Source organism: Vulpes lagopus, chromosome 8 (genome assembly GCF_018345385.1).
Source record: "Vulpes lagopus strain Blue_001 chromosome 8, ASM1834538v1, whole genome shotgun sequence".
NCBI classification, from domain to species: Eukaryota; Metazoa; Chordata; class Mammalia; order Carnivora; family Canidae; genus Vulpes; species Vulpes lagopus.
Window position 1 is genome coordinate 39,885,790 of NC_054831.1, and position 24,598 is coordinate 39,910,387.

Here is a 24,598-nt window from a genome sequence, read left to right on the forward strand (position 1 = left end):
GGTAATGGGGGTAGAGGGGGGAGGAGGACAGAAGACTCTCCCCTGTAACCTTGGCTAAATCATTTAACCTCTTTGAGTCTGTTTCCCCATCTGTAAAATGAGAATTAAACCTGCTTTGCCTATTTTATGGTATTGCTATGAGGATCAACTGAGATCATTTAATGAAAGCTCTGCAAAGCACAGGATATAGCATACACGGCAATCACAGAAAGTAAAAGCCTGACTGCAGAGTGGGTGTCAAGGGCAATGGACATTCAAAGTAGTGGCTATCTTGCCACTCACCATCATCTTCATTGCAGCAGACCTGACCCTCCACCAACGTTCTTTTTTTTTTTTTTTAAGATTTTATTTATTTATTCATGAGAAACACACACACACACACACAGAGGCAGAGACACAGGCAGAGGGAGAAGCAGGCTCCATGCAGGGAGCCCAACTTGGGAGTCGATCCCGGGTCTCTAGGATCACGCCCTGGACCGAAGGTGGCGCTAAACCGCTGAGCCGCGGGGGCTGGCTGCCCTCCACCAATGTTCTATCACTCAAATCCGGGTTAAAGGCTGACACAGTGAACAAATAAAGCCCAAGGCCTTGGATTTCACTCACGGAGACAGAGGCATAGTTGTGAAGGTGAGCAGATAGTGCCAAGGATGCTGCGAGCTAAGGTCACCTGGCTCAGTTTCATCTTTCCATCATGTAGAAGAGGAAACAGGGTGAGAGTGTGTCCTGAGCCAACCAGCAATGCTCTTCTTTCCAACCTGCATTCACACTAACACTATGACCAGTGGCACAGAGATCGATGCGTCACCATCAGGGTGACACTCCGAATCCTCATCAGGCACTTGCTCATTGCCAGCTCTATCTATTTCCCTTCTCTCAGACTTAGGCCAGTCCCACCTTTATCGCTCCCCACATCCTTCAGATCTGCCCATACTCATTTGTAGTTGAGTGCTCTCATTTCTTTTTAATGCCTTATCTTGTAGTGACTCAGTTTTCATGACCTGGTCCCCATGACACAGATGTAGTTCTACTGAGAAGCTCACCTTCTGCAAGGGCTCTCTTCTTAGTTTAACATTTCATTTAAAAGTGCAGGAAAGAGACACCTGGGTGGCTCAGTGGTTGAGCATTTGCCTTAGGCTCAGTCAAGTCGTGATCATGGGGTCCTGGGATCGAGTCCCGCCTCAGGCTCCCTGCAAGGAGCCCGTTTCTCCCTCTACTTATGTCTCTGCCTCTCTCTCCCTCTCATGAATAAATAAATAAAACATAAAAGTGCAGGAAAAATAGAACCCATGTATCTACTATGAAGATAATCAGATATCAACATTTGGCCATATTTGCTGGAGAACCCCCCTCTTTTATTATGAATAAAATGCATAATTTATCTCCTTCCTTTTCTTTTTCTCTCCAGAAGTATCTCTATCCGAAAGTTGGTGTGTTTCATTCTCATGCATGTTTTTATGCTTTTTCTAGATTGAGATGTACCTCTCTATAGAATATGTAATATTGTTTTGTGGCTTTACAAATTCTAAATAAAAAGTGCCATACAGTATATACCGTTTTTCAACTTTTCCTATTAAATGATATTTTAATATTATCCTTGTTGATACATGTAGATGGAGTTCATTTTTTTTTAAGATTTTATTTACTTATTGATAGAGATGCAGAGAGAGAGAGAGAGAGAGAGAGAGAGAGAGAGGCAGAGACACAGGCAGAGGGAGAAGCAGGCTCCATGCAGAGAGCCCGACGTGGGACTCGATCCAGGGTCTCCAGGATCATGCCCTGGGCTGCAGGAGGCACTAAACCGCTGCGCCACTGGGGCTGCCCAGATGGAGTTCATTTTTAACTCATGTTTAAAAAGAACTCATTGCAGGGACACCTTGGTGGCTCAGTGGTTGGGTGGCTCAGCGGTTTGGCATCTGCTTTGGCTCAGGTCATGATCCCAGGATCCAGGATCGAGTCCCACATTGGGCTCCCTGGGAGGAGCCTGCTTCTCCCTCTGCCCGTGTCTCTGCCTCTCTATGTGTCTCTCATGAATAAATAAATGAAATGTTAAAAAAAAAAAAAAAGCAACTCATTGTATAAAAAGAATCCACTTGTCTCCTATAAGATAGTTTTCATTTTTTTAACTGTTACAAAGAAGGCTGCAGTGCCATCTGACACAGCTCTGTGTACATGGTTATGCATATATCTCCTTGTGCTGGGTTGTACAGTTCACTGTATAGCTCTATGCAGGATTTAAAAATCATCTTCCAAAATATACTGATTTATACTTTCACCAGCACTGAGTAAGAGCTCCCCTCCCCCATATACTTCCTGATACCTGGTGCTACCAGATGTTGTAACTGATGGCAAAATGATGGGTGTGGGATGGCATCTTGCTGTGGTTTTAACCTCTGTTTCTCTGATTACTAGTTAGGTGGAACATCTTTTTCCATCTTTGTTGGCCATGCAAGCTGCTTTTCCTGTGAACTGCCTCTTTATGTTCCCTGTCCATTTTTCTGTTAGCTTGTCTTTTCCTCAATGATTCTGAGTTCTCTATATGCTTTGGATACTGATCCTTTGTTGGTTTAATACGCTGCAAGTCCTCCCCCATTCTATGAACAATCTTTTAAATTATGTTTATGGTGAATTTTCAATACAAAAGCATTTAAAATTCTAATGTAGTCAAATTTATTAATGTTTTCCATTATCCTTTGTGCTTTTTTTTTTTTTTTAAGATTTATTTATTTATTTGAGAGTGAGACAGAGCAAGGTAAGGGGAGAGGCAGCAAGAGAATCTTCCAGCAGACTCTAGCTGAGCACAGAGCCCAACATGGGGCTCAATCCCAGGACCCTGAGATCATGACCTGAGCCGAAATCACATCAGCTGCTCAACTGACTGAGCCACCCATGCACCCCTGGTGCTTGTTTTAAAAAGATGGTTTCCTACTCTGATTATATACTTTCTTCTAAACAAACAAACAAACAAACAAACAAAAAATTAAAGATTTGTTTAGAGATTTGCTTCTTTTCATTTAGGTCTTTAATCCATCTGGATTTTCTTGTAGGAAGGGGTTTGTGTGGTGTGAGTTAAAAATCTAATTTTTACCATATAAATAGCCAGTTATTCCAGCATCATTTACTGAATACTCTCTTCTTCCCCTACTGCCAGTTCTGTTGGATATTAAGTTCCCATATATTTGTGGTTCTGTTTTTAGGTTCCCTATTTGTTCACAGTGACCCATTTATCCCACACAAGTTATGATTGCTTGATAATGCATCTTGATATTTGCTATGGTATGACCCCTTCTTCTTCAGAATCATCTTGGCCCTTTATATGTCAATACGGATTTTAGGTTTAGCTTGTCAAATTCTGTGAGAAGCACTGTTGGGATGTTGATGCAAACGTCACAGAATTTATGTAATAATTTGGGGGAAATTTATTTTTAGGCCAAAACAAATGAAATTGCCAATATTTTTGACCTGCAAAAAGGGCTCAAAAATGTTTCACTAATTAATATTCCCAGGGCATCTGGGTGGCTTAGTTGGTTAAGCCACTGATTCTTGATTTTGGCTCAGGTCACCATCTCAGGGTTGAGATTGAGCCCCAAGTTGGGCTCCATGCTCAGTGCAGAGTCTGCTTGAGATTCTCTCTCTCCTTCTCCCTCTGGGCCTCCTTCCAAATATATATATAAACAAATAAAATCTTCAAAAAATAATAAATATTCCCATCCAAGAATATAAAATATCTTTGAGTTACTTAGGTATTCTTTTATGTCATTTGATAGTTGTGATTTTCTCTTTAAATATCTTGCTTTTTAGTTATATTTATTTCTACACATGTTGTAGTTTTGTTGTTATGAAAAATGGTATTGAGTTCTTTGAAGAGTCATCCTAAATGAATTTTCTGTTTCCCTTTGGGTGTTAATCATTAGAACTAACACATAGAACTCACTTAGAAACATGATGCTCTACTTTGTATTGTTGAGATGAGATCATTTAATCGTGGGTCTGCTGCTTCTAGAGGGTCACTTGAGTAATCTTTAGCCACTAAAAACATAACAATTCCTGTTGAAACATGATTTATTTCCCTTTACTGAAAGAAGTTGTATCAGATCGGACCAACAGGGCACAGAGCAGGATTTGCAAGTGTGGATGTGTTCTGGGGCCAGGCACATAACATAAATGAGTTGGGGATGAGATCATGGGAGGGGGACTGTGTCTGTGGAGTGCAGAAAAGCCTATCTCCCATCTAAAGGTGAAAGCATTTACTCAGTTCCAACCAACTGGAATTTGGGAATTTGAGTCCATCCATCCTTCCTCCTTCCTACCCTTCTTCCTCCCTCCCTCCCTCTTTCCCTCTCTTTCTCTTTCTTGCTGTAGGCTCCAGGTCCAGCATGAAGCCCAATGCAGGGCTTGAACACACAACCCTGAGATCAAGACTTGAGCTGAGATCAAGAGTCAGATGCTTAACTGACTAAGCCACTCAGCCCTGTCTTCTAAGTTTTTTAAAATTTAAATTCAATTAATTAACATATAATATATTATTAGTTTCAGAGGTAGAGGTCAGTGAATCATCAGTCTTATATAACACCCAGTACTCATTCTATCACATACCCTCCTTAATGACCATCACCCAGTTACCCCATTCCCCCACCCCTCTCCCTTCCAGCGACTCTTAGTTTATTTCCTATGATTAAGAGTCTCTTACAGTTTGTCTCCCTCTCTGATTTTGTATTGTTTTTTTTTCCTCTCTTCCTCCATGATCCTCTGTTTTGTTTCTTAAATTGCACATATGAGTGAGATCATATGATAATTATCTCTCCCTAATTGACTTATTTTGCTTAGCATAATACCCTCTAGTTTCATCAACAGAAATCTGGATTTTCCATGTTAAATGTTGGCAACCCAATCAACTTATGTAAATTTGCTGTGAGGGCCAATAGAAGCATGTATGCTGGATAGATTAGATACAACTTTGACTTCAAGGATGTACATGAGACAACACTATTATATTTAATAAAGCAATGACCTCTGTGATCTGGCCCCTGCCTATTTTGTTTCCAGTTTCTGTGTCTGCTACATCCCTAAGTGTATCCTTGGTACAAGCTATACTTATTTATTGGCAATTCATGATAAGCCTCCGTGACCTCGCCCATTACTCTCTGGACCTGTACTTGAGACTAGCATTCGCTTCCTAATATTTACCTCAAGGCAAATCCAGATGCTCTGGAAAGCATCTTCTGATGCTCTTGAGCCCTTTCTCTGTTACTCTTGCATCACCTCGTGCATGCCTCTACTTTGACACTTAACATTTCATAGTAAATTTGCTGACTTTCTTACTTGCCCGCTCCAGTATCCTGTGCATTACTGAGCCCTGGTGTCTAGCACTGTGCCAACAGACAGCAGACACTTAGCAACTGAGGAAATGGCCACATAAACCAAGACCATGGAAAATGGAATTTAGGGAATGAGGAAAAGAGTGAGTACGATTCGATGCTGACACCCTATGCAGTGGTACTGACTTCCATCCTACATACTCAGCTCTCTCCAGTCTGTAAAGTTCTTTGTCCGTTTATTTTATGATCTGAAGATTCAAAGAGCTTTAGACCCTGGAGCTTAGAAATGCAAGCTCAGATAGTTTCAGAGGTCTGCTAAACTGTTAGCCTCAAATGCTCAAGTAAAATTTTACACAAAGTTTTTTTTGTAGGGACTTGTACTCCAAGGAATTCTCGTGACAGCACCCAGTGTAAGAACTTGAACCACCTATTGTGTTGGCTGCTGATGGGGATTTTAGATCCGAGTTTATAATGATGCTGGTCTATATATTTATCCATGGGATGCAGTCTAAATTTTAAATAAATGGACACTCTCTTCAGTTTTTAGTATTTTCAAGGGATTTCATAATTAATTTCTTCCCATGATACCATAAGGTGAAGGACAGTCTTGGCATTTTATACATAAGTACCACATTATCCAGAGAAAGGCATGAAATGGAACCTTAATCCAATTCACCACTGAGTAAATAAATCTATAGATCTTTAACTTGTTTGACTAAATTAAGGCATACCATGTGGTTTTCTCCTGTTCCTTCCATAAAAATTTGACATTTCCTAAATTGGCCTGCTAGTCTGACCAGTGACTCATACTTTGTTGTTCAGCTTAGCATCTGTACTTGTGACTTAGAGAACGTGCCCATGCAATTTGGCCAAATGAATCGTCATCATCAAAACTCCCTTCTTCAACCATCAAAGTCCAATTCAGATGGCACCTTTCCATGAAGTCTCCCCTGATCACTCTAATCGGAAATGCCCATTTGTATCTCGCGGAATTTTATCCTATTCACACTGCATACTTATGAACTGACTTGTACCTATTATGTGTAGGTTTTCCAAAGGTAAGGACTAAGTTTTGTTCATTTTCATTTTCTCTAGAATGTGACAAAATGTCCGGTTCATGCAATAGGTAGTCAATAGATGTTAGGTTTAACAAAATAAAGAGTAAATTTTGTTATGATAGTGTTGGCTCTCCAATGAAATGAGAAATTCTTTTAAGTTGGCACAGGATATATGTTCGTTATAGAGGAGCCATGAGGATGAGGATGTATACAGTTGTAGGTACATGGTAAATTGGACCTGTAGACTGATACCTCTTAAAGGAATTGACTAGCTAAGAGCTGTATCTGAACAAAGGGCCAGAAGAGCCAAATATGGATTCAAGATGGTTAAGGTGACCCAGGAAAACTAGAGACTGGATGTCTGAGTAACTTCCCACGAAGAACACAGAGGAGCTTGTGTTTACTCAAACTTCAGAGGTTTGAACAACTACAGGGAAGAGAAATCCAAGTTTAGTAAGCCGCAAAGATTGACAAAAATGGCAAGTGAACAATGGTGGACTCATTCAATGGCACTAAAAAGGCAAAGGATTCTAGTGTTTTCAAAGGATCATCACTGGGCTGCTGCTTTCTCTCTGTTGAGAATCTTACCCCAAGGTCAAGCCATGCAGCAAAGCATTTGCAGATGTAAGAAAAAAAGTTGGTGAAGAGTGGAATAATTTGAAATACAGTGAAAGGCAGCCTTTACAATAGTGTGTTATGTTGGAAGGGAATTATGAGATGCTTAAAACACATGGTCTAAAGGAGATCTGATGAGCAATGTCATCCTCGATGAGACTATTTGCTCTTTAGCTATGAGAAAGACAGAGAGGAGGAGCTCTTAGAAAAGAATAAGATTGAGGGGCGCCTAAGGGTGGTGGCTCAGTTAGTTAAGTGACTGACTCTTGATTCTGGCTCAGGTCCTGAACCCAGTGGTTGTGAGATGGAGTTGGTGTTGGGCTCTGTGCTGAGTGTAGAGCCTGCTTAGGATTCTCTCTCTCTCCCTCTCCCTCTGCCCTTCCTGCCACTCTCTCTCTCTCTTTAAAAAAAAAAAAAAGAATAAGATTGAGAACAGTGGTAGAAAATGCTGTATAATATTCTTCTTCATGAAACCACTGAATAAACGAAAAGCCCTAAACAAAGGGCCTTTCATTTGGGACAATGGCTATTGCTTCACTAGCCTAACTTACAAAATTGGGTTATGATAACAGAATGGTTTCCAAGAGCTGTCGCGAGATTGTAAACCAGTTGACTTGATGGGGTTAGAGTTAAAGTGAGCACCTTGAAACGATGCCAAACACACATGTATTTCCAAACATTTAGAAATGAAAAGCATTCTTGTGCCCTTTCACTGGGAACCTCGCCATTGTTCTAATGAAGTATTTCAAGATGATTCAGGCACCTAAAAAAATGTGTCAAGCAGTGCTGTGTCTATAGTTATATACATAGTTGATAGCTGAGGTTTTATAGTTAACATCTATAAATTGTAAACACACACAGGTGTGTGCACATATGAACGCACCCCATCCTGCTTCACTCATTCTTGTGCTATGATCAGATTTGCCGTGGTCCCTCCATGAGGTTGGATGCATTTATCCTGCAGAATACAGCCATTCATCCAAAGTGGCCTTTCTGTGTAGAGCGAAGCAGTGTTTCTTTTCTTTTGTTTTTTCTTTTCTTCTCTTCTCTTTTCTTTTCTCTTTTCTTTTTTTTCTTTTCTCTTTTCTTTTCTCTCCTTTTCTTCTCTTTCTTTCTTTCTTTCTTTCTTTCTTTCTTTCTTTCTTTCTTTCAGATTTTATTTACTTATTTGAGAGAGAGAGAATATGCATGAGTGGGTGAAGGGCAGAGGCAGAAGCAGGCTCTCCACTGAGCAGGGAGCCTGATGCAGGGCTCAATCCCAGGACTCTAGGATCATGACCTGAGCCAGAGGCAGATGCCTAACCCACTGAGCCCCTCAGGTGCCCCTGAAGTAGTGTTTCTATGATTGGTATGGTATTAGTACTGCATTGCATGGAGGCTAAAGTCAAGAACTTATTTTTACAACAGTAGAAGAAATAAATTTTGGGAAAGCATACCATATGATAGTATATGGATGCTAAAAAGAATGAGGCAGAACAGTATGTGCTGACATAGAAAGACCTTCAAAATAACACTGTGGTCAAAGCAAGTCCTAAAACAAAACACATAGCATGACTGATCTAGAGATGCTGGCTTTCCTACATCACCCCTCTACTGGTTACTCACTATAATCCATTATCTGATTTTGTTCATCATAGCAGTTATTACTGTCTATTCGTAGGCAATATGTTTATAGTTCTATTTGTTAAAGTTATTATCTAGGCTTTTCCATTAGAATGTAAATTCAAGGTTCCGTCTGGTTCCAAGCACCTCTATATTCCTGGCATAGAGTTAGCTTTGAATAGCTTTGAATGAATGAATCCCATTTATTATTTGCCCCTACATATATGTATGCCCCAAATTTGTATGTATGTACATATATAGATTTTAAAAAGGTAAGATTGTTGACAAACTACAAGTCAAAGAGTTGGCATGTGTTAATTCTCCAGATGGAATTTTTATAGCTTATGCTATTTCTGTATTATGTGATCTTTCACAATGAAAATGAATTCATGTATTATTTAATTTTAAAAAAAGATAGTTTTATAAGTGAAATGAGCCTCTTTATCATCAAAAAAGAGCCACTGAATAAAAGTTTAAAAGATATATATCTCCAAATACTGAAACATTTGCAATAATTTATAATATTATAAATATTACAGTATAATACCATACAATGATGAAACATTTGTGAAGCAAGAAAGACATATTTATACTTCACTACAAACTATGATTTTGGATTAAAGCAATAAAAAGCTAAACCAAAAACCATCACATCAGAAGACTGGCCCCCTTTCAAGTGTGTGTGTATGTGTATTGGGGCATGATTTATGTTTGCTGTGCTATATTTTTCAGTGATGGCTGGTTTAATTACAACTGAGTTGAATGCGATGACTACTTAAACTAATAACATACAATCTAATTGTTTAAGTCCCCTTCTAGCAGGAGAGAATGCAAAACTGAAGCACTTAAATGTGGGGTGGAGGAGGAATGAACTTTCTCAATTTGACTTTATCAGCAGAGGTTCAGTAGTGCAGGTGATGGCTGAGTTCACTGACTAGGTTATCTGGGAGTACATTCGTTTGCGTGTTTTCCTGAGCTGCCTGGGGATCCCCAGCTGCCCTGCATCTGTCACTGGTTAAACTGCGCTGGTTAGACTGTTTCGAGTTTGTACTTGGAGGGAGGGGAGAGTTTCCAGGGCAAATTCTGGACACATGAAATAGAAAACCTCCATTTAATTGTTCTGCTAAGAGGTGGAGATACAAAATTATCTAAGGTGGAGTATGGCTTTTCCTGCTTTGGCCAAGTAGTCTCTGGTGTAAGCAGCAAATCGTAGATTGGAGATGGAGATGCCTCCCACTCTGAGCACCCAGACGGTGGCTCTTAGTTTTGGGGTGACTTTGGTTAGGGTGCAGCCCTGAGATCTGCAGGGTGGTTTCTGGGAGGGCCTACCCTCTCTCCTCCCCCATCACACACCCATATGTCTCTATTTCTCTTCTCTTTGTTTTTCTTCATTCCCCGTTTCTTCTTCTCTGCTACTGGGCCCTGAAACACTGACTGCTAATCAGACAGAACAGGCTGCTGATCTTGGCTGTGCTCAAATTACAGTTCCGTTTGCTGCAGGAGGTCACAGAAAGAATCCGAAGATGAGGTTCATTCATAGTCAAAAGCTTTAGTGAGTATGAAGTTTCTCTTTGAGGTGATGAAAAAATTCTGAAACTAGATATTGATAATGGTTGCACAACATTGTGAATAGACCTAGTGTCACTGAATTGTACACATTAATGATTAAGTGGTCGTATTCATGCTATATGTATTTTGCCATAATTTAACAAAAGAGGGGAGGGAGAGGCTCTTTCTAAAGTGATGCATTCTTAAGTTCTTTTCCATCTCTTACGATCTTAATTTTTCATTTGAAAATCAAGAGGACGTTGAAAAGGCACAAAACCAACCTTTAAAACAACCAGAAGGAGGGCCTGCTGTTTATATGAGTGGGCTTGTGCTGCCTTTAGTATGTGTGATTCCCTCGGCTGTGTCTTGCTGTGGCTCACAGCTTCTGGGAGGCTTTTCTGAGCTGGATGGGGATGAGGAGGGTCTGCTGGGAAATGCATACAAGAAATTTTCTTTGAGGAAAGCATTAGGCTAGGGCTCCCTACATATTAAGTTTATACAAGACCTACATCAGCTGGGTGTTAGCTTGGTAAAGAGATATATTTGGGTGTCGAGGCTGATTCTCCATAAATAACTTCTAGTGACTTTTCAGTACAAAATAGGACTCTAGCCATGGGTTACTTTACTTTTCTGGGTGTAAACCATGGAGCTCTCCAGCTGTACCCGTCAGCCTCACTGAACCAGCCTCACATTCACAAGTAATTGTGGAAGGCCATAAAGTGACAGCCTCCATTTCTTCACCATGTTAAGGCTGTGATCAAAGTTAGGGTTCCTCTTCCGTCTGGGGTTGGGCTTGTAGCGCTGCACGCTGGCAGTGCCAACTGAAGGCAATGTTTTCCTGCTGTTACCTCCCTGTACTCTTTCCTTAATTCCACTCCTTTTGCCTCGACTTCTAAATGGAAGTTTATCCTTAGAATAGAACTCTTACTTCTGCAACATGTTCAGAACATCCTCTAGGCTTATATTGTTGTCAGGGGTACAGCTAAACCCTGGGAATTTGTTGGAAGATTCTGGCCAGGGAGAGCAGCTACTGGTAGAGCCACTTGTGAAGCTTGGTGGTTCTTGGTCTGGTACGGGAACTCCCCCCCCACCCCCACCTTACCTTAACTTAAGGACACATATTGGAGAGAAAGGAATGGTGAGAACAGCTACCTAATAGCAGACTGATGGGGCTCCACGGGGGTGATAAATACAACGGCCAGCTCGCCTTCCCGTGCACTGCCCTACACATACCCCGAATCTTGTACATGCTTCTCTGCAATGTCTTCATTCATGATGCCATAAGGGTGGATCTCATAGGAAAGAAAAGGCAATTACTACTCAAGTTTTGCAAAAGATAATTGACGTTTCTGAGTTTTATTATCACAAAGAAATCAAGCAAAGCTGCTGATTCTCACAGCCCGGGGGTGACAGATAGTCACTTTATTATCCCTAGGCATTAGCATCCTCATTCATTTCTCTCCTCTATTCCTTCAGGTCTTTGCTAGGTCTATGGAAACCACTTTATACTTCAGACATGATTCTGTACCCCCCAGGTATGAGGACAACCAGTCACATTGATTTGGATATGCACTCATTCGCACAGGTATTTCGTGTCAGTGATCCAGTGGTGACAGGAAAGCTGTCCCTTTCAGGTCATTAGATAGTCTAAGTGACCAAGATCCAATTTAGGAAGGAATATTAATCAGCGGGTCAGAGTGATCTCTCCTGCTCCAACCTCAAGCTATTTAAGAAAGAATTTATTCTTTCTAAACTCTTTGCTGTTCCTGTTGTAATGCTCTTATCTTAAAATATTCTGAAATGGTTCGCTGCCACAGAAATTTCATTTAAGCAATCGTTTAATGATGGTTTGCTGATGGTTTCTGGGTTTAGGCAGGCTTTACTAGAAGCAGCTCAGAGCAGCATTGTTTTCTATTCTCTTAAATTTATTTCCAGAGGGAAGTTTGTTACTTTTTCCGGCGTTTTAATGACTTTTTCAGAAACCCCATTTACTCTGCACAATGGTGGTTTGTGATTGGATCAAAGTAAAAGCAAGCTAGATAGGCTTTCTGTATCCACCTTGGACACTTATCTGGTGTCCTTAGAGTGTCATCAAGCCCGTGCCGACAGCCCTATCTGCATTGCTTGCTCAGCTCTTTATAGCTTTGAACATTTTTAGGGCCTCAGTGAAGAATCTGGGAAGAGTGTAAGGTAGAAAAGTGACTTTCTGATCATTTTGGAAGAACTGCCGGTCCCTTGGGCAGGTGACTGAAGAAGTAATGAAGACACCCAGGAGGCCATCTGTTCTCCAAGGTGACTTCATACCATTGCTCCAAGTCTGGGTACAAATCCTTAATATTTTTAACCCAAAGGAAATGGATGTTTCTTAGAGGAGCTTGCTGTCTGAATACCCCTCAGAATCAAGCCATACTCAAAGCAGCCACTGGCCAATAGACTTCATCTCCAACTTGCTATTGGTCCTTCCCTCTGACATTTTTCTTTCCTCTCTGGTCCTTAAGATTCTACTTGCTTTAGCTGTTCAAGTCTCTGTTCACCTGTCTCTTCAAAGTAAATGAGTCTCAGACCACCTTTCTCTTCAATATTCTGCACCCTATCAGCCCTCCTAATAGTTCAGAGTGGCTTCTTTCCTCAGTTCTAATTTGGAAGCTCTCTTGCCTTTATTGCTTCTGGCATGTTTTCTCTTATTTCCTCTATTTCTCATCCATTCTGCATATTCCATGAATGATGAATAATTGAGAATCTCTTGTATGTGTAGCATGAAAGTAGGAAAATTGAAGCACAGAGGATGTATTTTTTCAAATAACTGATGTATTCAAGATATTTTAACTGTGGTAGAGACATATTTTCTACTTGTCCCATATATTAATTCACCGTATTCCATTTTTAGACTCATTAACTCTGGTGCCCAACTGGCATGATGATAATGAATAAGTTAGGACACATCTGGACACCTCTGGTTGTGGCTTGAAGAGGTTGTGCTCATTTAAATGCCCATACAGACTAACTACTTTAGATATTTTGTTATCCAGATCTTAATTTTCACATTCACTGCTGTATTAGCAGAGCCTACACAGCACCAGTCACAAAGTACTGCCTTATAAATGTCTGTTGAATGAGTAAAAGAGTGTTGGGCTGCTATGGAATAAATTCTGGACCTTTTAAAACTTAAAAGTAACTAGATTTGGGTTTGAAATTATTTTTATCTTCATATAGGGCATGTCTGCTTTTATTTATTTTGAGATTTTATTTGTAAGTAATCTCTGTACCCAAGATGGGGCTGGAACCCCATGACCTGGAGACTGAGTCCCATGCTCCACCCACCCCAGGCCCCCATGGGCATGCTGGCTTTAAAAAAATGCTTTAAATATTTTTAATATGCTTTAACTTTTTAACATTTAAAAAACAAACTATATAGTCTTTGGGAAGCTTAAGCTTTAAGGACTAGAACTGAGAAAATATTGTTTTAAAAATATGCTTGTTAATGCCCATGAGGTCATTTAAAAGTAGTGCTTAGGGGGCACCTGGGTGGCTCAGTCTTGATCTTAGCTCACCTCTTGATCTCACGGTCCTGAGCTCAGGCCCCACAGTGGGCTCCATACTGGACATGGAGCCTATTTTTTTTTTTTAAGTGATACTTATGTGTTCTTGGGAGTAATGTGCACCAGTGGTCAGCCCCAGGCTGGGTACACAGAGTGTGGGCTCCAGAGTCACCCTCTGGTCCCAGCCTTGGACAAAAAGGCACAGGCTCTATGACCCAGTCCATTATTTCTCCTGTGCCTACGTTTCCTCATTCCTTCCTTTGTAAAACAGGAATCATAATTTAGCAAACCTCATAGGATTGTTATGATGAGCAAGGGACGTGCTTAGAACAGGACCAGGCACCTAGTCAGCTAAGTTAGGCGAGACTTGCAAAATGCCGTCTAACAACGGTACCTACTTCTGATGACAGTGGTGAGAAGTAAATGAGATATTTGTAAATCGCACCACAGTGCCTTGGTTCCTGGTGACTACTCAATAAATTTTTATTATTTTTAATAGAGAAGGCCTACTAAGACATTATATCTATCTTCAAAGGTTTTAAAAACAAGCACACACAACAGAACAAGGGAGTAAGTGACACATTTTATGACATGAATTGTAAGTAAACCAGACACAAAGGAAGGGAAGAGTCACCATGTACTGGAATGTGAAAGGAGGATCCCTAGTGGAGGTGGGCTCTGGGGCCCCCTGGCAGGGAAATAAAGATGGTCCGGGGATGCTGGGAGGAAATGGCAATCCACGGGGCAGGGTGGAGTACTGACGGAGTCCCAACCCCTCACTCCAAGCCTGCAGGTGTGTGGCCAGGAGGGCCCACCCTGAGTGCAGTGGACCACATGGTCTGCAGGGGGTGCCCTGGTGGAGGCTGCCTCCAGTCCCCTGTGCATATGCTTCCCTGTGTCTGCATGTTTAGCTCCCCTTTTGTTCCTGTGGATGCCCTTTGGCCCAAGAAAGCACTACTCAGCTTTCATAAGGCTTTCTTAAAACTGCATTTCTTCTCTAGAATAGCTGTGCCTCACTGAAGGGTTTCCTGAAAGGAAATGAGGAAGGAGGAGAAAAGCTCTCCCGTAAAGACTTTTCAGCAGGCATTTTATGGCCAGTTGTCCTGAGCACGAGCTCTCACGTGTGCCCTGTTTCCTGTCTCCTATTTTCTTTGGAATAGGGTAAGTTGTCATTTAACAAATGGTAAGGATGATGGCCCAGATTGTATCCCAGACCCAAGGTCACTACAATCCTCTCAGTATATGGGTTTTTTTTTTTTTTTTGAGTTGCCATGTGTCACAGGTCTTTAAGGGACATGCAGTTTATTTTCTAGATTTTTAAATTTCAAATAGTTAGCTTAATTAATTTTAAACATTATTTATTTACCTGATATATTTTATATGTGTAAATGTTTTATAATTATATATTTCATTAAATACAATTCATATCTTTTGTATTTGTAAATATTAAATATCTCATTAAATATATTTAATTATTATTTAGGCTTTATTTAAAATTTATTCTCAGTATGGCTTTCCAAAGGCTTAGTATAAAATGGACTAGTTTTCAGTCCTTTCCAGGCTGTGCTTTTGAGGTTTTTCCCAGTTCAGCTTTGGAGTAACCAGTGAGTCAAGGATTGTCACTTTGGTTACCTGTAATCTTTACTCCTAGGTTTATAAAAAATAATAATAATAACAAGAGTTGGTATTTTTGAAGATGTCTACATGCACAAACACAAGGTCATAGTCATATAGTCATAGAGCCTATTGCACTGGCTGCTGAATTTGCTGCCTTAAATTGGAAATCTTATATATGAAACTTCATAAATACTGTATGCATATTAGAGATTATCTCCAGAAAATTAAGAAATTCTTTTCCAAAAGGCTATAGCAGTTTTAAGGAGTGGATACAGGGAGAGAAAATGGATGACTTAGTACAGTTAAACTCCATAAATGCCAAGAGTAGCATATTAGAATGACATTTATAAAAGATTTTATGTAAGAATTTATCTAAGACTCTTTTTAGATATTCTTCTCTTGGCCCTCCGAAGATCAAAGAAAGCTAGGAGGAAGATAGTTTTGGTAGATTTAGAATTGTTTGACATTTTAGCTGAGTTATTAATTGACCCTTCTGACACCTTTCAACAAATTCTGACAACTCATTGGCCGATTTCTGTATAAATGAGGTAGATCAGAAGGTCACATTTACTCAGCCATAACTACAGGCAAGCTTAGAGATATTAACTCCTATAAAACTTACCACATCCTTGTGTGGTCAGTATTCTCCCAATTTTATAAATAAAGAAACAGGGGCTCAGAGAAGAAGGATAAGTGAGTTGCCCAAATTCCCTGACCCATGAGGGTAATGCTAGGATTCAATCCCTCCCGAACACCTAATAATCTTTTTCCATTTGCAGTAACAGCCTTGGCATACCCTCTTGCCTTGTCTACCCTCCAGTCCCAGGATGGTCACAAGCTTTTGAAATTGGTTCAACTCTAATTATTTAACCCACATCCAAAGTATAAAAACCGAACACATGCCAAATTTCTTGCTTTCTTTTTATTTCTTTCTTTCAAAGAAACCAACATCTTACATTATTGTTTTGTAAAATGTATTTTGTGATCAAGTTATTTGGGGGAATACTTGAAAGCAATTTACCTGATTTCTTTAATATAGGACTTCTTGGAGCCTTTAAGATAGTAGTGTGAACTCTGAATCTCTAAAAGGAGAATATTACAGGTATTGTTTCACAAACTATTTATTCATGTATTCATTTATCTTTTTGTTTTGGTAGAAAACCCCAAGAGATTAATTTTCCATGAAACTACCTATCTTAATAGTGTGTCATCTTGGGCTAATCACTTTACCTCATCGGGCAGAAATTTTCTACCCTACAATAAAGATATTCCAAAGATCCCTTTAGCTTTAAAAATTCTATGATATAGCCTCCCCAGCCACCCCTAAGTCCAGGCATTGGTACTACCAAGCAAACTTGCTAAGGACAGAATAAGACTTTCTGAAAAACTCTCATTCATTCACTCATTCATTCATTCACGAAACATTTATTGATTGCCAAGCACTGTCAGGTTCTGAGGACAAAAGGAGAAACAAGATACAAATAAGATAAAGATATACTGTCTGTCCTCAGGAGGAGGCTGATATAATAAACATGTAAGAAAACATACACATGAACTGATGATACAGGGCAGTAAGAGAGCAGCGGAAATATGCATAATACAGATATGAACTCATGATTATAAAACAACTCAGTAGGAGAGGATAGAAACATTTATAAATAATAAAGACCCCTGGAGGATCTGCACCCTCTTTGCAGGGGTAGACTAAGGCTTTCTGGAGGAAGAACAGAACCCAATCTGGGCCTTAAAGTACAGGTAGGCATTAGATGATGGGAAGGTACTCCAGGCAGAGGGGACACAAGAACAGAAGCAGCAGAGGGGGTCGAAGCAGCATACCATGTGTAGCAATCTACAAGAGTTTGGCAATTGTTAGAGTATAAGGTTCAAGGCAGGGGAGGGCAAGCATGGAGTTGGAGAAGTTAGGGAGGGCCAGTTGTTGAGGGCCTTCTCTGGCAGATGCTGGAACTTTGTCCTGGGATGCAGAGCGAGTAGAAGACTTGAAATAGGGAAGTGACATGTTCACAGCTGCATTTCATCCAGTTGTATGGAAAAGAAGATTCCAAGAGAGAAAACAGAGTTGGAGAGATCAGTCAGGAGATGATCAGGAGACAGATAATGAGCACTGGAACCCAGAGAATGACAACAGGAGAGCAGAGGGAAGGATGACCTTGAGAAAGATTTCGTATTTATTAGACATAACCTGCTCAGCCTGGTGATAGATTAGAGAAGGACGTAGGGGAGCTCATCAGTTTCTGGTTTGGATGATGAAGTGAATGACGTCAATACAAGAGGAGGCACTGCTTTATGGAGAAAAATTATGTAAATGGGACCAGCTTAGTGTAAGGCGTTTTTAACATACCTTAAAATTGGAGATCTTATACTACAACCCCTTTCTGGGCATCAAACTCAAATGGAGATTTTGCTGTGTATAGAGGTCTCACATTCAAGGACCATTCTGTAGTGTCAGTTATTTGATTTAGGTGGTTGGATTATTGCAAATAAATGGCAATCTTATTTTTCATATAAATGGAATTATTAAGCAAAATTATAAATCAGTTCATTTTCATCTTAATGACAAAATTATGAGGCAGGCAACAGACAGTGTTGATACTTACTGGATTTATGTCGAGTTGTTCTTAAATATATATTTTATTGAAAGAAAATTAACATGTGATCATTAGTTGCCTTTTTTTTACCAGTATTCTATCATTTAAAATATTCTGCTTTTTACCAAATTATTAAAATTGATAAGAAGTACATTAAAATGATGATAAAACTACTCTGAACTTCGTATATACCAGATCTTCAAAGCTCTGCTGCACCTCAAGCCAAGGAACCAGCACCTCACTTTCCCTGCTGTCAGGCTGAACTGACACATTTTCTAAAGGACTCTTACCATTTCTTTATGAATGCACCATTTACAGCAGATTCCGTACAGATCTTTCTACATGGTTAGGAATATGGTGTGCGTTAAGAATGGGCCCAAACAGTCCTCATTGAAAGTTGATAGGAGCATGAACCAGAGCTCTACTGGCAAGTGGTTCTAGATGCATGGAGAGGAAGGGAGAGAAATGTTACGGAAGAAGAGGATGATGAGAATGAGAGTGAATCCAAGGAAAACAAAATCTCTTACCGGGTTCTTGCTGTATTTTGTGGTTGTTTTTAAACCAGGTTATCTCGGGCTCTGGGACACCAGTAGCAGGACAGTCTAATGTGGTCGAGCTGCTGATGGCCACCGTGTGATCACTGAGGTTTCGCAGCAGGTGTGGGGCTTCCTGATCTAGTGAATAAAGAAAGGGGATTGTTATTACTGGTTTGTTGTATCCTTTTGTTATATATGCACATCAACACTTTACATAGATGAACAGCAAAGCTCAACTGTAAGGCTACATTCATATTTTGTTCCTGAAATTTTTCTTCTTTGCATAACCTGCTTCATCTTTATTAAGTCCTAACAAATTGAAGTTTATTAGAACACAGAGTAAAATCGAGAACAAAATTCTATAGTATTCAGTATCAAGGTTTTTGCCTGGCCCACTAGGTTTCTTCCTTTCTGTGAGAGAAGCTTTTCTGAAACCTAAGGGTTTTGCATACTATTCGAGGAACGAAAAAGGAAACACCGTGATTTGGGATATAGGCTTAAAATGGATTTCTACATAAAGATATAGTATTATAGTGATGTGTTAATGTAACTTTGTATGTGATTTTATTGACGTGTTGTTTGTGAGGGCATGTCTGTGTGACTCAGCTATCAGTAACCTAAAATGTGAGGCAGCAGACCAAACAGGAGCATTTCTTGAACTTTGAAAGCTTTATTGATTATTTCCTTCCTCCATCCCTTCCCCAGCGCAAGCAACCATAGGATTAATTCAAGAGGCAGAGGCATAGGTTTGTAGTTTTTGCACTATATAATAGTACAAATATTGTATTTTATATTATTTTCTCTTAAAACATACAAATATGATACAATACAATTTATTTTAATAAAATGCCAACCAATATAGTACAACAAAATGAATTTAATACATTAGGATGCAATACATTACAACATTAAAATCCCACATTGGAACAGCAGTACCCCCGAGGCCCCAATGAGTACAGTGTCTCTATTTAATGAAGTAGTCCTGCTGATGGGTATACATTCTAGTTAGGCGAGTGCTGGATTGGCAGCTCAAGCTTCCAAAGGTAAAAGAATAAAGACACCTCCTAATGTCCTTCCCACCCTCCTGAGTCATCCTCTTCACCCCCTCTTGTTGCAAACCCTGGAACAGAAGTCAAAAGAGTTTTTGGCGTGACTTACATATTCTGCGCCACTGGCTTCAATTATACAATCTGAGCTTTCTCTGACCATTTTGGATTTCCTCATCTGATTGTACTAACAGTGTGAAAGCAGCTTAGGCGTGATTACAATGCTCTAAGAGGTGACACACTGCAGTGGCTTTGGCTTCATGTCCCTGCAGAGTTCTGACGAGTCCCCAAACCTCTCTCATTTTATTCCTGCAGGGAAACTCTCAGGATTAGCGTTCATTAAAGCAATTTAGAAATCTCAGCTTAAAAAGTATATTATCATACAACTTTGACAGCATGTTGACAGGGCATAATAACGTGGCAGGGTACTGTCTGTTCCAAGGAACAGCTTTCTCATTAAATTCTGATTCCCAAAGCTTATCACTAGTCTTTCCTCACTTTATACAAAATGAAATCCGAAGGCTGAAAAGAGCATTGAAAGGAGAGCCCTGATTTAGACACTCTTCATAGTTTGGAATGAATGATCGCAACGGCCCTTTTGCCTTCTCTGGATCTTTCTAGTCTATTATGCTTCCCCAGGCAGGACCGTTTCAGCATTTCTGTGTTTGCATTCCGTGCAATCTGCCAAATGGGTTTTCCTAATTGCAAATGCGGCCAGGTATCAAAATCTTCAATGCTGATAACTTTTACACACTTGATTGTTACAATTTTGACATTTTTACACAGCAAAGGTTCCAAACGTATTAGTGAAACATGACAAGATAATGAAGAACAGTGTCGTATTACTACTTAGTGTCTATTACAGTGGCAAGCCAAATTTGACGTATCTCATTTATGTCACAGTTCACGAAGTTATATTTGAATAGCTTCCGCTACCTCATTGACTATTTCCCATGCACTAAATATAATAAAATAATCTATCATTGCCCAGAGGCTTTATTATAAAAAGGAAGTCTGAATATAGGACCTACAACACCCAAATTATTTTCATAGCTACAAACTATAGCATCATCGACAAAGACAGCATTTGGCTTCCGTGACAGGTGTACTGGAAAACACTTATGTGAAAGAGAACAGTTTAACAGAAATGTCATGAGAACTCCCAAAGGCCCTATCTGCACTAGACAAACTTCAGACAAGAGAAGCAGCAAAAAGGCTGCAGAATAAACATTGGACTCTCAATTAAATACAAAGTTCATATAAACATGACTGAAACATACAGTATACTATTTTTCCTTGTACCCACTTCTGAAAAACATGTTCTCCTACGTGAACAATCTCATTTTTGACTGGTGTCTAAGTGACCAATCAACCAATGAATCATTTTATCAGTTCCCCTGTATACTTTATAATCTGTTTTGACATTTTAGGTAAGAAAGGTACATTGAACCCTTATTATTAACCCTAAGTTATTTGCTGGAAATAGGGAGCTGCTTTCCAAAACTTGACAAAGTGGAGCTGATCCCTTCAAATGGAGAAAATCAGAATTAACAGAATATTTCTGCTGGTTATCAGTAGCCAAAGATAGCTCCTCACCAGGTTCTTCTTTTAGCTTTTGATGTTATGGCCCCAAAGATCCACCAGGTCTCATAAATATATAGTCTCCCCTTCACTTGGACAGGGGACTGAGGAACCAGCCTCATGCCCTCTACCCCAACTCAATCATTCTCTATTTTAGGCTCTTCTTTCTCTCTCTTTTACCCATTATCTCTCCCTTCCTGCCTGCCCCAAAGAGCAACCAATACAAAATGGAAGCCAATCAATTGATTTTTCTTTTTGAAACTCTGGAAGGATGAATGAATTACACAGTGAACAACTAATTACCCTGTGGAATTCTTAAAGTCATCCCTTGGAAGTACTTAAGATCCTCTCCTGTAAATATGATCACCCTTCCCCTCCCCGCAAAAATTGCAATCGCAGTTTTGAAGGGAAGGAAATGGTCATTTCTACATGTCTGCTTCGCCATTTTTCCAGAAGCCTCCCATTTGCTTTTTCAGCTTTAGGAAAAATGGAGTCCCCACGATCCGTGGCACTAAGGCATTGTTTCCTGAAGGAACATGCTGACTTAGAATGAACAAAGACGCCAGGCAAAAGAGCCATAGGTAAAATTTCAAGATACAATTGATTATTCTTTCCTCTGGGCTGACAACTTCCAGGTTGCTAATTGTTTTCAGAGCATTTGGGACTCCATAAAACTGGCATTCTGGGGAAATGCTATTGTTTACTCTTTCACACTTGACAAAAGCAATTCCCACGTGAAAGACAAGTTTAGCCGTGGGACAGAGTCTGTTACCTAAAGGAGGAAACAGTCTGGTGAGTTCCCAAGCCTGAAAAGTTGTCATATTGTCACCTTCTATTGAACTGCCCAGCCACTGTGCTCTCAGCCATGGCTATTTTGGTCATTGTAGCTTGTTTTCCAATAGTTCACGCAAGGCACATACAATGATCAATCATAAATAAAAACAACAGAACAATGCAATGCATATTAAATTGGTGAAAAGTCACTTTCCCCTCAAATGCAAGCTTAAAAAAGGAGATTACAATCTCTCCCGATTGAAAAATGGTGTGTATTTTTAAACGGCTCTCAATTCTGCTTCTGTAGTTTTGCCATTTTTAATCCCCATAAAAATCCCATTAATATTTGCATATGGGGAAAGTGGACTTTTTTCCTTTTTTTTAATGGACAGCTCTCAGATTTACATTTAGAAGAATGCATTCAACCTTTTGGTCACAAGAGCCTCGGTTGCCTTGATAAACTCATTGTGGTACATCTTTGAATGCCATCAATTCAAAAGGAGAGAGTTCTTTAAAAGAATCACCAGGGGATGAATCTATGTAAGACGAAGGCACGATGCCCATTTTTTTCAGATGCAGTTGGGAGCTGACTAGTCCACTCAGAGGCAGTGAGGGGAAAGCCCTGCACCGACTAGTCAGCTCGCTACCCAGACAGACACAGGACGTGGGCTGGACCCGGTGGGCAATCTGAATTCAAACTGTGGTAAAGCTTTAATACCTCTGAATTACACCGACATCTTGCACTCCTGGGGCCCATCTTAGAAGCTCCAGTTTAAGATTAATGTGCTTAATGTAAAAGGAAAAAAAAAGCATTTTCAAATAAATAAGCATTATAACTTGCTATCCAGGTGCTATTTACAACTCGAGAGCAGATGAAATGGTACAAAACAAAACCGGGCAGAGGTCCAACAGTCTCAAATGCAACTGTACTCATTCTGAGCTGGAAAATTAACTTATTCATGTCCATCTTTGGCAGAAACCAGCATTTGTTTCAATTATTCAGTTTGCGCAGCTTCGAAACTGAAACATACAAAGAGGTTGGCATCAAAGTGGGAGGAAAGGATCAGTCCCAAGTTGTTGTTTATCAGGCAGGAGAAGACAGCAAAGAGGAAAAAAAAAAAAAAACAAAACAAAACCACAGAGAATGCACTGCGGGGATCCTCCAAATCCAAACGTGCACCAAGTCGGCCCCAGAGAACAGAGCCCTCAGCCTGAGTGGGGAGCCCAGAGCTGGGACCTTGGGAGCTCATTATCACTTCTATCATCTCCAAACTCATTTTGGGAGGAGCATCTCCTCTGAGCCGGAAAGTTTAGCAACAGTGACAATAAATCAAGATGATATGAGACAACTGTTACTTTTTAATGAGTCCTTTAATGTTTTACATTATTTTGTGTGGTACAATCATTCCTTGTGCTTTTAAATTTGGAGATCCGAGAGAAAACAGCCTTTTTGTTGCAGTGCTCACCTCTAATTGTAACTTCTTTCTTCTGAAGGATTTCTTCCCCTGTGTATATGTTCCTGGCTCTGCAGGCATAGGTGCCTGAGTCTTCCAGGGAAACATTCTTGATGGTGACATTGAGGGTGATGGAGTACTCTTTAGTGGTGGCCATTTTTTGCTTGCTGATGCTGTGGTGCATTGTTCGGTTTTTAACTGTCCGCAGCAAAATCCAAGTAATGTCTCTGTATAAGAACTTGTTAACTGTGCAAGACAGTTTCAGGTCCTCACCCTCCGTAGGCATTTTTTCCAAGTTAATGTGAAATCCATTTGGCACATCTATAAAAAAAATAAAGAATTCAGTTCATAGAAAAATCAATCTCGTCAGGAGATTGTCCTAGATCTTAAGAATGGTCCCAACACAAATTCTCTCAGCGTCAGCATTAAAAGGATGAGTGTTTATATTTTCATTCTCAAGGAACTGATCAAACCCAGGTCAGAACCGAGTTCGTGTCATCAGAAGTGAGGCAGGAAGTGCCAAACAGGCTGGTTAGTACGATGGTAACATCATCCCTGTCTGCCCCAAATCGCTTTTCAAAGTGGAGTTTGTTTTACATCTTGCGGTGATAACCACATTTCCCATTTCTTCTTCTTTTTTTAGAGACTTTTTATTCACGACAGACACACAGAGAGAGGCAGAGACATAGGCAGAGGGAGAAACAGGCTCCCCTCGGGGAGCCTGATGTGGGACTCGATCCCAGGGCCCTGGGATCATGACCTGAGCCAAAGGCAGATGCTCAACCACTGAGCCACCCAGGTGCCCCTCATTTCTTTAGTGCATAGTGAGTGAGCAGAACAGGGAAGTCCTCTTTGTACTTAGAACCCAGGGTGCTGGGATCCCTGGGTGGCGCAGCGGTTTGGCACCTGCCTTTGGCCCAGGGCACGATCCTGGAGACCCGGGATCGAGTCCCACGTCGGGCTCCCGGTGCATAGAGCCTGCTTCCCCCTCTGCCTGTGTTTCTGCCCCTCTCTCTCTCTCTCTCTCTCTCTCTCTCTCTCTCTCTGTGACTTTCATAAATAAATAAATAAATAAATAAATAAGTAAGTAAGTAAGTAAGTAAGTAAGTAAGTAAGTAAATAAAAATAAAGAACCTAGGGTGGTGTTATGGTGAAACTAACCAAAATAAGTTGTGACCAGGTGAGAAGAGGAAGTCTCAGGTACATGGTAGGGGACTTCAATCATGCCAGCCAGTACCACTATAATCTTAAACTTTTCCAGTTAAAAAACAAAACAAAACAAAACCACAAAATAGCTGATTTCTCCA

At 40.3% G+C, this 24,598-nt stretch overlaps 1 protein-coding gene across 2 annotated transcripts in view; it reads right to left on the reverse strand.

Moving 5' to 3' along the window:
- The window catches only part of FLT1 (fms related receptor tyrosine kinase 1), a 177,526-nt gene that overhangs the window by 55,864 nt on the left and 97,064 nt on the right, over positions 1-24,598 (reverse strand). For both annotated transcript variants that reach the window (XM_041764815.1, XM_041764814.1), the window contains exons 13-14: positions 23,304-23,612; positions 18,428-18,574 (exon numbers count right to left, since the gene is read on the reverse strand). In XM_041764815.1, coding sequence (XP_041620749.1) covers positions 18,428-18,574; positions 23,304-23,612 — 456 coding nt within the window. The remainder of the gene's footprint in view (positions 1-18,427; positions 18,575-23,303; positions 23,613-24,598) is intronic.